Source organism: Zophobas morio, unplaced genomic scaffold (genome assembly GCF_036711695.1).
Source record: "Zophobas morio isolate AGI-343-1 ecotype UQ-CSIRO unplaced genomic scaffold, CSIRO_AGI_Zmor_V1 ptg000002l, whole genome shotgun sequence".
Lineage (NCBI taxonomy): Eukaryota > Metazoa > Arthropoda > Insecta > Coleoptera > Tenebrionidae > Zophobas > Zophobas morio.
In genome coordinates, this window is record NW_026972107.1 from 4,911,987 (window position 1) to 4,926,839 (window position 14,853).

Consider the following 14,853-nt stretch of genomic DNA (forward strand, 5'->3'; position numbering starts at 1 on the left):
ATTGAATAATTGAAAAAGTGAAAATGAAATAAAATGAAAAAACGAAAAATTCTAACATCAAAAAATTTATCGAAGGTAAATAAATCCAGACTTTTCAAAAAATTATAAGATTTGATTTTGCAAATTTTATTTTGAAGTCCAATTGGTTTTCCAGAATCACCTATTGAAATATCTCGATTTTTAAAAATTTCAAAAAATTCGAATTTCACACCAAATTTTTCGAAAATATTGCCCCGTGACCTTAAACACGCTATATTTTTGGAACCAGTACGTCAAGATCTATAACCTTGAATATGAAAAAAAAAGAAGAAAAAATTGGTCGAAAATTGTTTAATTTGCACCTAAAGTACAATGAAACATATCCAGCATTTTCGAGTGGAGTTTTTTCTTTACACCCTCTCTTTTCTTAGAGAGTAACTTATTTGACAAAATCAGTGTTAACTTAGTAGGTACTAGCCCCGCCCACCCACCCTCTGTTTTCTTAGTGGGTATCTCATTTGCCAAAATCAGTCTTATCTTAGCAGCTACTAGCCCCACCCACCCACCCTCTCTATTCTTAGAGGGTATGTCATTTGCCAAAATCAATTTTATGTTAGCTAGTACTTACTAAAATAACACGGATTGTGGCAAATGATATACCTTCTAAGAAAATAGAGGGCGGGTGGGCGGGGCTAAAACTTGGTAAGATAGGACTGAACAATATTAAGAGTAGTCACTGGAATTAAGAAGGGGTGGGTGGGTGCTTGATCATAAAATTAGAAAACACTAAATTTAGTCCCGCCCACCTCCTTTCTCCACTTCACTAACTTATTTTATTTAGTGTAAAACGGAAATTGAAAAATAACAATATTTTATTCCCAAAATTTTCTGGGAAAATGGAGTGAGCCGGTCCTGATTTAATCAATACAATAAATTGACTCATTCATTTTTTTTGAGCCACCTGTTTAAGCAAATCTAAAAAATATAAATGCAGTAATAAATCACAAGTAAAAACTCATCATATTTTGCACATTTTGGACAGAATTTATTCGACAAAATTTTGAGATGACGTCATCATTTTTTTTTTGGGGGGGGGGGGAATAAATAGACATATTTTGATTAACAATTTACCATGCTCACAGTAACTTTAAAACGCGTTCGGTTTTGCAGATTCAAAATTAAATTGCAAAACGTTGTTTTATAATTTTGATTTTTTTTCCAAAAATCTGGACGTTTCGGGTAAAAACTCAATACGGAATCATAAACTACATGTGTAGGACTATGTTATTTCATACAATTTAAAACCTATTTACTATATCATTTGCCAAAATCAGTCTTATCTTATCAAATATAATATTTGCAAATGTGTAGATATATTTACTCATAGTTGTTCGTCATTTATTAGGGAATGCAAGAAACTCTTTAATTTAAATTAAAAATATTTGTATTTGTATTTCAGAATTACTTAATTTATTTTTTTTTTGTTTCCTAATTATATGTAAGAAAGTGGTTTGTTTCATATTGTATCCTGTAATTGGACTTAGTGTCTGTTGGTTACAATAAATGGTATTATTATTATTATTATTAAATACTACAATTTTGAAGTGACGTCATCACATTATTGAAGGGATGATTACACAAAATTTGGTTAGCGTTTTACCATCTACATGATATTGCTAATATAAATACAAAATTTGACAACAATCGGCCCAGTACTTTCACAGATAATTTGTCTAATAAAATCCGGAACGGCAGACAGACAGACACACAGACGGAAACGGGAAACTTATTTCTGCGTACGTAGGGGTCATGGAAGGTCGAAAACAAAAAAAAAGAACCTATTCACGATTTTTTAACGTCTGTAGAAATACACGTGTGATAATAATCTTCTAAACACAATTAAATAATCTGCTTCCTTCAAAAACAAACACACAACATAATTAAGATTACACATTTATTGAATGTTATTCATCTTATCAGTTTGTAGAGAATAAGTCAGATTAAAGATTTCATTGTCAAACGTAACCGCCACTGCAGGCTTGAACCTCCTGTCGCAGCGATTAGTGGTCAACTGTATCAAATCGACACGCTTGCTCTCAGTCGAGATGACATTTTTAATATAGTTAACCCACTTTGTACTTCACTGAGACCACACAGATATTTTTCAACGAACTTGCACGATTTTTTAACCTGTAACTGAATCCACAGAGAAATAAGTGGCTATAACAACATATAGAAACATGTCATAAAAACCTGCTTCAGCGGCCACAAACCATATTCGTCTCCCCTAACCACTTAATCCTGCTACTTCTTTTATGCTTGTTCGCCAGCTGGACTTGGTTGTTCCCGTAATTTCTCTGTTGACGGTTGGGGCTTTCGCCCCGTCTGGTGATAAACGCGTGCAGATACAAAGGCCCATTCTCCTTATGTACCGTGATGGTAAAATTTTCTTCAACGCAGTAGGCGCCGTTTTTGATTACAGCCCTCTTGTTGCCGTAAGCTAGATGATCTCGATACCATGACGGATTCGTTGGGTCAAATTCTTCGATGTGCTTTTTTTCAGTTACGTACAGGTAGAGGATGACAGACGTGTCCTTTTGGAAGATTTCCTCTGGGAAGTTTTCCTCCGGCAAAGTGGGCGTCGAAGGTTCTGCGGTTTTGTTCGGAGGTGGCTGTGAAGGTCTCCGGAAGAACGACGTGACGTAATAGATGATGAAAGCTCGGATTACCAGGGTCTTCGTCAACGCAAAAAAGGAGTCCATTCTTGTGACCCAAATTTTTTTCGAAATTTGTAGCTTTATTGATCTGCTTTGAGCAACAGTGTCTTTGGTTGTTGTTGGGTTTGCCAACCTGTTCGTTGACGTTGACTATCATAATGTAAACAAGTTTCAGGAATTATAACTTTGCAGTGTAGTTAGGCGAGATAACAATCCACGTAAAATGTTTTTGTTTTGTCTAGTTTTGTTGCAATTTTTTTATTCGTGATTATTTCCTCAATAAACAGTTTGTTTAAATTTAAGTTTAAGATAATACTAAACTACACTGTTAAAAGCAAACTTTTGAGTTGCATGCGTCCTTGACTTGTCAGTTCGTTAAAAAAAATAGAATGACAAAATGTCACTAACTTTTATTCTATTAGGCAACCAACAATACACCGATTTTAAATCGTCCAGTCTGCTTTAATGTAATCAAGTGGTTACAAGTTACAATAAATCTGACGTAAGTAGTACTTTACCGAAATTAGTTACTAATGGAACAAAAAGCAGTAGCGTCCGCAACAGTTAGACCGCAGGAAACAATAACATTGAATAACAGTATGAAAATACCAGTTGTGGGTTTGGGAACATACAAGGTATTATTTGGCTAAATACTTGAAGCACTGTAGTGAACTGCGATTATTGATAACAGTCTGACAAAAAACAAGTCCAGCACGCTATAAGTGATGCCATTGATGCTGGGTATCGCCACTTCGATTGTGCTTGGCTTTATGGCAACGAAGACGAGGTTGGACAAGCTTTACATTCCAAAATAGATGGTGGATTGGTCCAACGTGAAGATTTATTTATTACAAGCAAAGTATGATTTAGAAAACACATCAGATATCACATTTAAAATAAGATATATTCCAGCTATGGAATAATTTTCATGAAAAAAGTAAAGTTATACCAATGCTGGAGGAAAGTCTGGGCAGTTTAGGGCTGCATTATGTTGACTTGTACCTCATAAACTGGCCTTTTGGGTTTAAGGTCAGTATAGAAAGAATTTGTACTAGAGTATCAAAGAATACCGAGAAGTGACAGCCTAAAAATTCAAGCAAAATGACCCTTATTGTTGATTACGTAAGGTTGGATCGGTCAAAAAAGTCACTGTTTACGTTTAAGCGATATTTATCACACGAAATTTCTTGTTACAAATTTAATCCGAAATTTTCACGGTCAGTTGATTGTTATCAGTATTATTACATCATTTAGCAATTTATTAATAATAATAATAATATCTTATCTGACGGTAAGGTTTCAAATCAAAATTCAATCGCAGGAAAACGCACCCTTGTGCCCAACCAACCACCCCGAGAAATCTTACAGTAACGTCGACTACTTGGAAACGTGGGAAGGCATGGAAAACTGCGTCAAGCAGGGTCTGGCGAAGAGCATCGGCGTATCGAATTTCAACCCACAACAAATCACTCGCTTGCTGGACCACTGCAAAATTAAACCTGTGGTCAACCAGGTGGAGGTCACTCCAAACTTAAACCAAAAAGATCTGATTAAATTTTGTAAAGAACATGAAATTGTAGTCACTGGTTACGCCCCTCTGGGACGCAGCGCCCATCACGGGACCTCCGGTGGTCCAACGCCTACGATGTTGGACCCGAAAGTGATACAAATAGGCGAAAAATACAAAAAGAGTGCAGCTCAAGTGGTCTTGAACTATTTGGTAATAATTTGTTACAGGTTGTTTGTTTCACAAAGTGCTATTGTAGGTTTCTTTGGGGATCTCTGTGGTCCCAAGGTCTGTGCACAAGTCGCACATTTGCGAAAATATCAACATTTTCGACTTTACTTTGGCGCCCGCGGACGTCGCCTACTTGGATTCGCTCAACAAGAACCAGAGAGTTGTTACCATGAGCGAGTTTTCCTCGCACCCACACTACAGTTTTTGATTGTTAATCAAGTTCGTCCCTATTGCTAATAAACAATTGTTCGGAACTGTTTTTCATTTACGCAGACGGAGTCTTTGAACTTTAAATGCACTCTTATTTGTAAAAAGCGTGTTTAATAAAAAATTATCTTCGTCGCAGATAAACATCTGCTATATATCTTCAGCCTGACTAATGGAAAAGTGCGCTCGTATTTATCAATAGTCATGAAAAGTGTTAGTGGATTTAAAGTTCTATAGAAACAAATAACAACAATTCTGAGAGTAATTTATAATAATAATCATCGGATTAGTGTCCAGATAAAAAAGTTATCACCTGCTAATTTTTTTCTAATATCCGTGTAGAAAAATCCAAGATGTCTAAGGCGATCCCACTTAACGACGGCTTTTACATTCCTGTTATTGGTTTAGGAACGTACAAAGTAAGCAAATTGTGTATGTTTGAACTGTTATCAAGTGGTCTTAAGCTCCCTAACCCAGATGATGTAGAAAATATCGTCAAATTCGCCATAGACGCGGGCTACCGTCACTTCGACTGTGCCTGGATCCACGAAAACGAAGAAGCAGTCGGAAAAGCCATCAAAGCAAAAATCATAGAAAACGTCATCAAGCGAGAAGACCTTTTCATCACGACCAAAGTATGGAACAACTTCCACCGAAGAGAAAAAGTCATGGAGAAGCTGAAACTTAGCTTGAGGGAAATGAAGCTCAATTACGTGGACTTGTACTTAATCCACTGGCCCATCGGGTTCAACGTAAGTTATTTCTGAAGGTTCGAAAAATTAACACTAATAGTGTAGGAGACTTCCAAGACTGTCCCGTTAGGTGACGGCCCGGGGGCCTACAGCGATGTCGACTACCTAGAAACGTGGAAAGGGATGGAAGACTGCCTCTCGTGTGGCTTCACCAGGAGCATAGGTCTGGCCAACTTCAACAGCGAACAAATAGATCGCATCCTACGCCACGCTAAGTACAAGCCCGTGATCAACCAGATCGAAGTACACCCAAAATTCAGCCAAAAAAAACTAATACAGTTCTGCAAAGAACGCAATATTGTGGTGTCGGCTTACTACCCCTTCGGAGTCGGCGAACAGACTGGCACTACAAGATTTCCCGAAACCACGGTTTTAGATGACAACATTCACAAAATTGGGCGCAAATACAACAAATCTGCGGCTCAAGTCGTTCTGAATTATCTTGTGAGTGTTTGCGTTTGTTATCTATGTAGCTATTGTTGCGGTAGGTTTCTTTAGGGTTGTGCGTTGTGCCTAAGTCTATATCGAACCTGAGGATTAGTGAATATATTAAAATTTTTGACTTTCAATTGGAGCCTGAGGATGTTGTGTATTTGGATTCATGTAACAGGAATAATAGGATATGCACGATGAGGGCTTTCATGGACCACCCGCACTACCCGTTTCGGATTGAATATTAACGATGTTTATGATAGTAAAAACTGATCTAAATAAAGAGTTGATTTTTTTTTAATGTTTTGAAATTTTTTCAATTGTCATTTGTTATTTGATAAAGTGGCGACATCTAGTTAACACAGCGACTAACGCAGTTGCAGTTGCCCGCTTAAGTTTTGTTTGAAACATGATCCGTCATGGTTAACTGTCAAGTGTCAAAGTCACTCAAGCCAAATTAGGTTAAGTTTTAACGTCAAATTTACCACAAGTCGATTTTTATTCCAAGTAAATTATTCTAAATCTATGTATTTTCGTACGATGTAGCAGCAGCAAGTGTGCTACTTTTATATTGGCGCACGTACAACTCACTAATTTCTTTAATGAACAATATTGCCAATTAAAAAATTTTTAAATTTTAGAGATTTTTCAAGAACACCATAAATCTATTAAATATAAAAATGCTTGCTAATTTACGTTAAAAGTATATTTTAACTGATTAATGAATTAATTATTGCGACAGAACTTTCCTCGCCTCGATTTTTTGCTTTAATTTTTCATTTCGTTTCTTCAGTTTTTCAATTTGGAGTTTTTCGAGTTTTCAGGTTTAAAATTTTTATTTTCCAACTTTTGATTTTTCAGTTTTTATATTTTGCAATTTTTCGGTATTTTATTTTCATTATTTTTTCACTTATTCGATTTTTCAGTGTTTCGATTTTATTTTTTGTTTTTTCAATTTTAATTTTTTCAGTTTCTCGTTTCGTCAATTTTTCGAATTACAATTTTTAAATTTTTTATTTTTTTTTTCTTAGTACTTGCTAACTGATTTTAGCAAATCACATATCCTATAAGAAGATACAGAGCGGGTGGGCGGGCCTAGTACATGGTAAGATAAAACTAATTTTGACAATTCCCATTCCCTATGAGAAAATAGACTGACTCATTTTATTTACTGTAAAATGTAAATTGAATTCTATTTTAACAAGCGGTACAATCTAAGATTTAAAACAAAGTAAAAAGAAGCCCCTCCCACCCACCCTTATTCCGTTTTCATCATTCACTCTTATTAGCTCTAAAGAAAGAATTTCACCAGTTTTCAATTTTTAATTTCTCACTTTTTGGATTTTTCGGTTTTTCGTTTCTTCAGTTTTTCAATTTGCAATTTTTCAATTTTTCGTTTTTAAATTTTTCAGTTTTTCGACTGTCTACTTTTTGGATATTTCAGTTTTCAGATTTTGCATTTTTTTTATTTGCAGTTTCTCGAGTTTTCAATTTTTAATTTTTAAAATTTTTCATTTCTTCAATTTTTCGATTCGTAATTTTTTAAATTTTAATTTTTTTGGTTAGTACTTACTAAGATAAAACTGATTTTAGCAAATCACATGTCGTGTAAAAAGATAAAGGGCGGGTGGGCGGGCCTAGTACATGCTAAGATAAAACTAATTTTGACAAATCACATACCCTCTAAGAATATATAAGGTGGGTGGGTGGGGCTAGTACTTGCGAAAATAATATTGAATAATATTAAGAGTAGTCACTGGAATAAAGAGGGGATCGGTGGGCGGAGCTACTACTTGCTTATGAAAAAAAAATAAATAAAAAATATAGTTTAATTTTTTTTTCTTCAATTTTTCGAGTTTCAAGCTTAAAATTTTCAATTTTCTAACTTTTGATTTTTTCCATTTTTATATTTTTTAATTTTTCGATTTATTATTTTCGTTATTTTTTCACTTATTCGATTTTTCAGTGTTTCGATTTTATTTTTTGTTTTTGCACTTTTATTTTTTTTAGTTTCTCGTTTCTTCAATTTCTCGATTTGCAGTTTTTCAATTTTTCATTTTTTTTTGTTTTTTCGTTTTTAAGATATGCGATTCTTCGAGTTTTCATATTTAAATTTTTTAGTTTTTCGATTTTCTAATTTTTTGATGTTTCAGTTTTCAGATTTTGCAATTTTTTTATTCGCAATTTTTCGAGTTTTCAATTTTTAATTTATTACTTTTTGGATTTTTTCAATTTTTCGTTTCTTCAATTTTTCGATTTGCAATTTTTCAATTTTTTTTTGTTAATACTTGCTAAGGTAAGATGGATTTTAGCAAATCACAGATCCTCTAAGAAGATAGAGGGCGGATGGGCGGGCCTAGTACACCCACCCTTATTACGTTTCCATCATTCATTCTTATTGGCTCTGAAGAAAGAATTTCACCAGTTTACAATTTTTAATTATTCAGTTTTTGATTTTTCAATTTTAAAATATTAAAATCGAAAGAAACGTGGAAAAAATAGAGGAATAGTAAAAAGGAAAAATTGTGATATGAAACCAAGAGAATGAAAATTAAAAAACCGAGCATATGAAAAACAAAAATTAAGAACTTGAAAAATTGAAAAATCGAAAAATAAAAACGAAAATCTGAAAAATCCAAAAATGAAAAATTGTAAAATGGAAAAATTGAAAAACTGCAAAAGAAAGAAAATGAAGAAATGAAAAATTGTAATATCAAAAATTTAAAATCGACGAAAAGGAAAAACGAAAAATTCTAATATCAAAAAATTGCTCGAAGGGAAATAAATCCAGACTTTTCAAAAAAGTATAACATTTGATTTTGCGAATTTTATTTTTAACTCTAACTAGTTTTCCAGAATCGCGAACTGAAATATCCCAATTTTAAAAAGATTCCAGAAATTCGGATTTCACGCCGAATATTTCGAAAAAATTTCCCCGTGACCCTAAACACGCTATATTTTTGGAATCAGCACGTCAAAATCAATAACCTTGAATATATAAAAATTCTCTCGAAAATTGTTTCGACAGAATTTTCCTTGCTTCGATTTTTTGCTTGAATTTTTCTTTTTTTTCTTCAGTTTTTCGATTTGCAATTTTTCAAGTTTTGAAGTTTAAAATTTTAATTTTCCAACTTTTGATTTTTTCAATTTTTATATTTTGCAAATTTTTGGGTTTCTTATTTTTGTTATTTTTTCACTTATTCGATTTTTCAGTTTTTCGATTTTATGTTTTTCAGTTTCTCGTTTCTTGAATTTTTCGATTTGCAATTTTTCAATTTTTCATTTTTTTTTTGTTAGGGCTGCATTATGTTGACTTGTACCTCATAAACTGGCCCTTTGGGTTTAAGGTCAGTATAGAAAGAATTTGTGCTAGAGTATCAAAGAATACCGAGAAGTGACAGCTTAAAACTGAAGCAAAATGACCCTTAATGTTGATTACGTAACGTTGGATAGGTCAAAAAAAGTCACTGTTTATGTTTAAGCGATATTTATCATATTAAATTTCGTCTTACAAATTCAATGCGAAATTTTCACGGTCAGTTGATTGTTATCATCATTCAACAATTTGTTTCGTATCTTATCTCACGATAAGGTTGAAATCAAAGTTCAATCGCAGGAAAACGCACCCTTGTGCCCAACCCACCACCCCGAGAAATCTTACAGTAACGTCGACTACTTGGTAACGTGGGAAGGCATGGAAAACTGCGTCAAGCAGGGTCTGGCGAAGAGCATCGGCGTATCGAATTTCAACCCACAACAAATCACTCGCTTGCTGGACCACTGCAAAATTAAACCTGTGGTCAACCAGGTGGAGGTCACTCCAAACTGAAACCAAAAAGATCTGATTAAATTTTGTAAAGAACATGAAATTGTAGTCACTGGTTACGCTCTTCTGGGACGCAGCGCCCACCACGGGACCTCCGGTGGTCCAACGCCTACGATGTTGGACCCGAAAATGATACAAATAGGCGAAAAATACAAAAAGAGTGCAGCTCAAGTGGTCTTGAACTATTTGGTAATAATTTGTTAGAAGTTAATTGTTTCACAAAGTGTGCTATTATAGGTTTCTTTGGGGATCGCCGTGGTCCCAAGATCTGTGCACAAGCCGCACATTTGCGAAAATATCAACATTTTTGACTTTACTTTGGCGCCCGCGGACGTCGCCTATTTGGATTCGCTCAACAAGAACCAGAGAGTTGTTACCATGAGCGAGTTTTCCTCGCACCCACCCTACAGTTTTTGATTGTTAATCAAGTTCGTCCCTATTGCAAATAAACAATTGTTCGGGACTGTTTTTCATTTACGCAGACGGAGTCTTTGAACTTTAAATGCACTCTTATTTGTAAAAAGCGTGTTTAATAAAAAATTATCTTCGTCGTAGATAAACATCTGCTATAATATATCTTCAGCCTGACTAATGGAAAAGTGCGCTCGTATTTATCAATAGTCATGAAAAGTGTTAGTGGATTTAAAGTTTTATAGAAACAAATAACAACAATTCTGAGGGTAATTTATAATAATAATCATCGGATTAGTGTCCAGATAAAAAAGTTATCACCTGCTAGTTTTTTTCTAATATCCGTTAAGAAAAATCCAAGATGTATAAGGCGATCCCACTTAACGACGGCTTTTACATTCCTGTTATTGGTTTAGGAACGTACAAAGTAAGCAAATTGTGTATGTTTGAACTGTTATCAAATGGTCTTAAGCTCCCTAACCCAGATGATGTAGAAAATATCGTCAAATTCGCCATAGACGCTGGCTACCGTCACTTCGACTGCGCCTGGATCCACGAAAACGAAGAAGCAGTCGGAAAAGCCATCAAAGCAAAAATCATAGAAAACGTCATCAAGCGAGAAGACCTTTTCATCACGACCAAAGTATGGAACAACTTCCACCGAAGAGAAAAAGTCATGGAGAAGCTGAAACTTAGCTTGAGGGAAATGAAGCTCAATTACGTGGACTTGTACTTAATCCACTGGCCCATCGGGTTCAACGTAAGTTATTTCTGAAGGTTCGAAAAATTAACATTAATAGTGTAGGAGACTTCCAAGACTGTCCCGTTAGGTGACGGCCCGGGGGCCTACAGCGACGTCGACTACATAGAAACGTGGAAAGGGATGGAAGACTGCCTCTCGTGTGGCTTCACCAGGAGCATAGGTCTGGCCAACTTCAACAGCGAACAAATAGATCGCATCCTACGCCACGCTAAGTACAAGCCCGTGATCAACCAGATCGAAGTACACCCAAAATTCAGCCAAAAAAAACTAATACAGTTCTGCAAAGAACGCAATATTGTGGTGTCGGCTTACTACCCCTTCGGAGTCGGCGAACAGACTGGCACTACAAGATTTCCCGAAACCACGGTTTTAGATGACAACATTCACAAAATTGGGCGCAAATACAACAAATCTGCGGCTCAAGTCGTTCTGAATTATCTTGTGAGTGTTTGCGTTTGTTATCTATGTAGCTATTGTTGCGGTAGGTTTCTTTAGGGTTGTGCGTTGTGCCTAAGTCTATATCGAACCTGAGGATTAGTGAATATATTAAAATTTTTGACTTTCAATTGGAGCCTGAGGATGTTGTGTATTTGGATTCATGTAACAGGAATAATAGGATATGCACGATGAGGGCTTTCATGGACCACCCGCACTACCCGTTTCGGATTGAATATTAACGATGTTTATGATAGTAAAAACTGATCTAAATAAAGAGTTGATTTTTTTTTAATGTTTTGAAATTTTTTCAATTGTCATTTGTTATTTGATAAAGTGGCGACATCTAGTTAACACAGCGACTAACGCAGTTGCAGTTGCCCGCTTAAGTTTTGTTTGAAACATGATCCGTCATGGTAATGAATAATATTGCCAATTAAAAAATTTTTAAATTTTATTAGCGATTTTTTAAGGACACCTTAAATCTATTATTGAATATAAAAGTTCTTGCTAATTTACGTTAAAAGTATATTTTAACTGATTAATGAATTAATTATTGCGACAGAACTTTCCTCGCCTTAACTTTTTGCTTTATTGTTCATTTCTTTTCTTCAATTTGGAGTTTTTAGAGTTTTCAGGTTTAAAATTTTTATTTTCCAACTTTTGATTTTTCAGTTTTTATATATTGCAATTTTTCGGTATTTTATTTTCATTATTTTTTCACTTATTCGATTTTTCAGTGTTTCGATTTTATTTTTTGTTTTTTCAATTTTAATTTTTTCAGTTTCTCGTTTCGTCAATTTTTCGAATTACAATTTTTAAATTTTTTATTTTTTTTTTTCTTAGTACTTGCTAACTGATTTTAGCAAATCACATATCCTATAAGAAGATACAGAGCGGGTGGGCGGGCCTAGTACATGGTAAGATAAAACTAATTTTGACAATTCCCATTCCCTATGAGAAAATAGACTGACTTATTTTATTTACTGTAAAATGTAAATTGAATTCTATTTTAACAAGCGGTACAATCTAAGATTTAAAACAAAGTAAAAAGAAGCCTCTCCCACCCACCCTTATTCCGTTTTCATCATTCACTTTTACTGGCTCTGAAGAAAGAAATTCACCAGTTTTCAATTTTTAATTTCTCACTTTTTGGATTTTTCGGTTTTTCGTTTCTTCAGTTTTTAAATTTGCAATTTTTCAATTTTTCGTTTTTAAATTTTTCAGTTTTTCGACTGTCTAATTTTTGGATATTTCAGTTTTCAGATTTTGCATTTGTTTTTATTTGCAGTTTCTCGAGTTTTCAATTTTTAATTTTTAAAATTTTTCATTTCTTCAATTTTTCGATTCGTAATTTTTTAATTTTTATTTTTTTTGGTTAGTACTTACTAAGATAAAACTGATTTTAGCAAATCACATGTCAAGTAAAAAGATAAAGGGCGGGTGGGCGGGCCTAGTACATGCTAAGATAAAACTAATTTTGGCAAATCACAGATCCCCTAAGAAGATAGAGGGCGGGTGGGCCGGCCTAGTACACCCACCCTTATTACGTTTCCATTATTCATTCTTATTGGCTCTGAAGAAAGAATTTCACCAGTTTACAATTTTTAATTATTCAGTTTTTGATTTTTCAATTTTAAGATATTAAAATCAAAAGAAATGTTGAAAAAATAGAGAAATTGTAAAAAGGAAAAATTGTGATATGAAACCAAGAAATTGAAAATTAAAAAACCGAGCATATGAAAAACAAAAATCAAAAAAAATTGAAAAATCGAAAAATAAAAACGAGAATCTGAAAAATCCAAAAATGAAAAATTGTAAAATGGAAAAATTGAAAAACTGAAAATGAAAGAAGATGAAGAAATGGAAAATTGTAATATTAAAAATTTAAAATCGACGAAAAGGAAAATCGAAAAATTCTAATATCAAAAAATTGATCGAAGGGAAAGAAGACTTTTCAAAAAAGTATAAGATTTGATTTTGCGAATTCTATTTTTAACTCTAACTAGTTTTCCAGAATCGCCAACTGAAATATCTCAATTTTAAAAAAATTAAAAAAATTCGGATTTCACGTCGCATATTTCGAAAAGATTGCCCCGTGACCCTAAACACGCTATATTTTTGGAATCAGCACGTCAAAATCTATAACCTTGAATATATAAAAATTCTCTCGAAAATTGTTTCGACAGAACTTCCCTTGCTTCGATTTTTTGCTTGAATTTTTCTTTTTTTTTCTTCAGTTTTTCGATTTGCAATTTTTCAAGTTTTGAAGTTTAAAATTTTAATTTTCCAACTTTTGATTTTTTCAATTTTTATATTTTGCAAATTTTTGGGTTTCTTATTTTTGTTATTTTTTCACTTATTCGATTTTTCAATTTTTCGATTTAATTTTTTTCAGTTTCTCGTTTCTTGAATTTTTCGATTTGCAATTTTTCAATTTTTCATTTTTTTTGTTAGGGCTGCATTATGTTGACTTGTACCTGATAAACTGGCCCTTTGGGTTTAAGGTCAGTATAATTAGAAAGAATTTGTGCTAGAGTATCAAAGAATACCGAGAAGTGACAGCTTAAAACTGAAGCAAAATGACCCTTAATGTTGATTACGTAACGTTGGATAGGTCAAAAAAGTCACTGTTTATGTTTAAGCGATATTTATCACATTCAATTTCGTCTTATAAATTTAGTCAGAAATTTTCACGGTCAGATGATTGTTATCATGATTCAGCAATTTATTTCGTATCTTATCTGACGATAAGGCTGAAATCAAAGTTCAATCGCAGGAAAACGCACCCTTGTGACCAACCCACCACCCCGAGAAATCTTACAGTAACGTCGACTACTTGGAAACGTTGGAAGGCATGGAAAACTGCGTCAAGCAGGGTCTGGCGAAGAACATCGGCGTATCGAATTTCAACCCACAACAAATCACTCGCTTGCTGGACCACTGCAAAATTAAACCTGTGGTCAACCAGGTGGAGGTCACTCCAAACTTAAACCAAAAAGATCTGATTAAATTTTGTAAAGAACATGAAATTGTAGTCACTGGTTACGCTCCTCTGGGACGCAGCGCCCACCACGGGACCTCCGGTGGTCCAACGCCTACGATGTTGGACCCGAAAATGATACAAATAGGCGAAAAATACAAAAAGAGTGCAGCTCAAGTGGTCTTGAACTATTTGGTAATAATTTGTTAGAAGTTAATTGTTTCACAAAGTGTGCTATTATAGGTTTCTTTGGGGATCGCCGTGGTCCCAAGATCTGTGCACAAGCCGCACATTTGCGAAAATATCAACATTTTTGACTTTACTTTGGCGCCCGCGGACGTCGCCTATTTGGATTCGCTCAACAAGAACCAGAGAGTTGTTACCATGAGCGAGTTTTCCTCGCACCCACCCTACAGTTTTTGATTGTTAATCAAGTTCGTCCCTATTGCAAATAAACAATTGTTCGGGACTGTTTTTCATTTACGCAGACGGAGTCTTTGAACTTTAAATGCACTCTTATTTGTAAAAAGAGTGTTTAATAAAAAATTATCTTCGTCGTAGATAAACATCTGCTATAATATATCTTCAGCCTGACTAATGGAAAAGTGCG

At 34.2% G+C, this 14,853-nt stretch overlaps 3 protein-coding genes and 2 pseudogenes across 7 annotated transcripts; all 5 read left to right on the forward strand.

Annotated features, from left to right (window-relative positions):
- Positions 1 to 2,919: 2,919 nt before the first annotated feature.
- Positions 2,920 to 4,681, forward strand: LOC135137238 (aldo-keto reductase AKR2E4-like). Of its 4 annotated transcripts, none has more exons than XM_064067048.1 (5): positions 2,920 to 3,331; positions 3,388 to 3,555; positions 3,609 to 3,725; positions 4,018 to 4,416; positions 4,463 to 4,681. In XM_064067048.1, the coding sequence occupies exons 1-5, from the start codon at positions 3,230 to 3,232 to the stop codon at positions 4,640 to 4,642; spliced, it is 966 nt and encodes a 321-aa protein (XP_063923118.1). In that variant the 5' UTR covers positions 2,920 to 3,229; the 3' UTR covers positions 4,643 to 4,681. The 4 variants fall into 4 exon arrangements, with proteins under 4 accessions (XP_063923118.1, XP_063923065.1, XP_063923011.1 ...); XM_064066995.1 differs by having other exon boundaries at positions 2,920 to 3,198; positions 3,246 to 3,331; positions 4,018 to 4,681; XM_064066941.1 differs by having other exon boundaries at positions 2,920 to 3,062; positions 3,119 to 3,331; positions 4,018 to 4,681.
- A 170-nt stretch (positions 4,682 to 4,851) lies between these two features.
- Positions 4,852 to 6,108, forward strand: LOC135125288 (1,5-anhydro-D-fructose reductase-like). 2 transcript variants are annotated; one of them, XM_064050759.1, is made up of 4 exons: positions 4,852 to 5,060; positions 5,106 to 5,393; positions 5,439 to 5,837; positions 5,882 to 6,108. In XM_064050759.1, exons 1-4 carry the CDS (start codon positions 4,995 to 4,997, stop codon positions 6,071 to 6,073), a joined length of 945 nt encoding a protein of 314 aa, XP_063906829.1. In that variant the 5' UTR covers positions 4,852 to 4,994; the 3' UTR covers positions 6,074 to 6,108. The 2 variants fall into 2 exon arrangements, with proteins under 2 accessions (XP_063906829.1, XP_063906821.1); XM_064050751.1 differs by having other exon boundaries at positions 4,852 to 5,393.
- A 2,414-nt stretch (positions 6,109 to 8,522) lies between these two features.
- LOC135135037 (aldo-keto reductase AKR2E4-like) lies at positions 8,523 to 10,068 on the forward strand (annotated as a pseudogene).
- A 349-nt stretch (positions 10,069 to 10,417) lies between these two features.
- LOC135125300 (1,5-anhydro-D-fructose reductase-like) lies at positions 10,418 to 11,537 on the forward strand. Its single transcript, XM_064050772.1, has 4 exons — positions 10,418 to 10,489; positions 10,535 to 10,822; positions 10,868 to 11,266; positions 11,311 to 11,537. Exons 1-4 carry the CDS (start codon positions 10,424 to 10,426, stop codon positions 11,500 to 11,502), a joined length of 945 nt encoding a protein of 314 aa, XP_063906842.1. The 5' UTR covers positions 10,418 to 10,423; the 3' UTR covers positions 11,503 to 11,537.
- A 126-nt stretch (positions 11,538 to 11,663) lies between these two features.
- Positions 11,664 to 14,666, forward strand: LOC135135834 (aldo-keto reductase AKR2E4-like; annotated as a pseudogene).
- Positions 14,667 to 14,853: the final 187 nt, after the last annotated feature.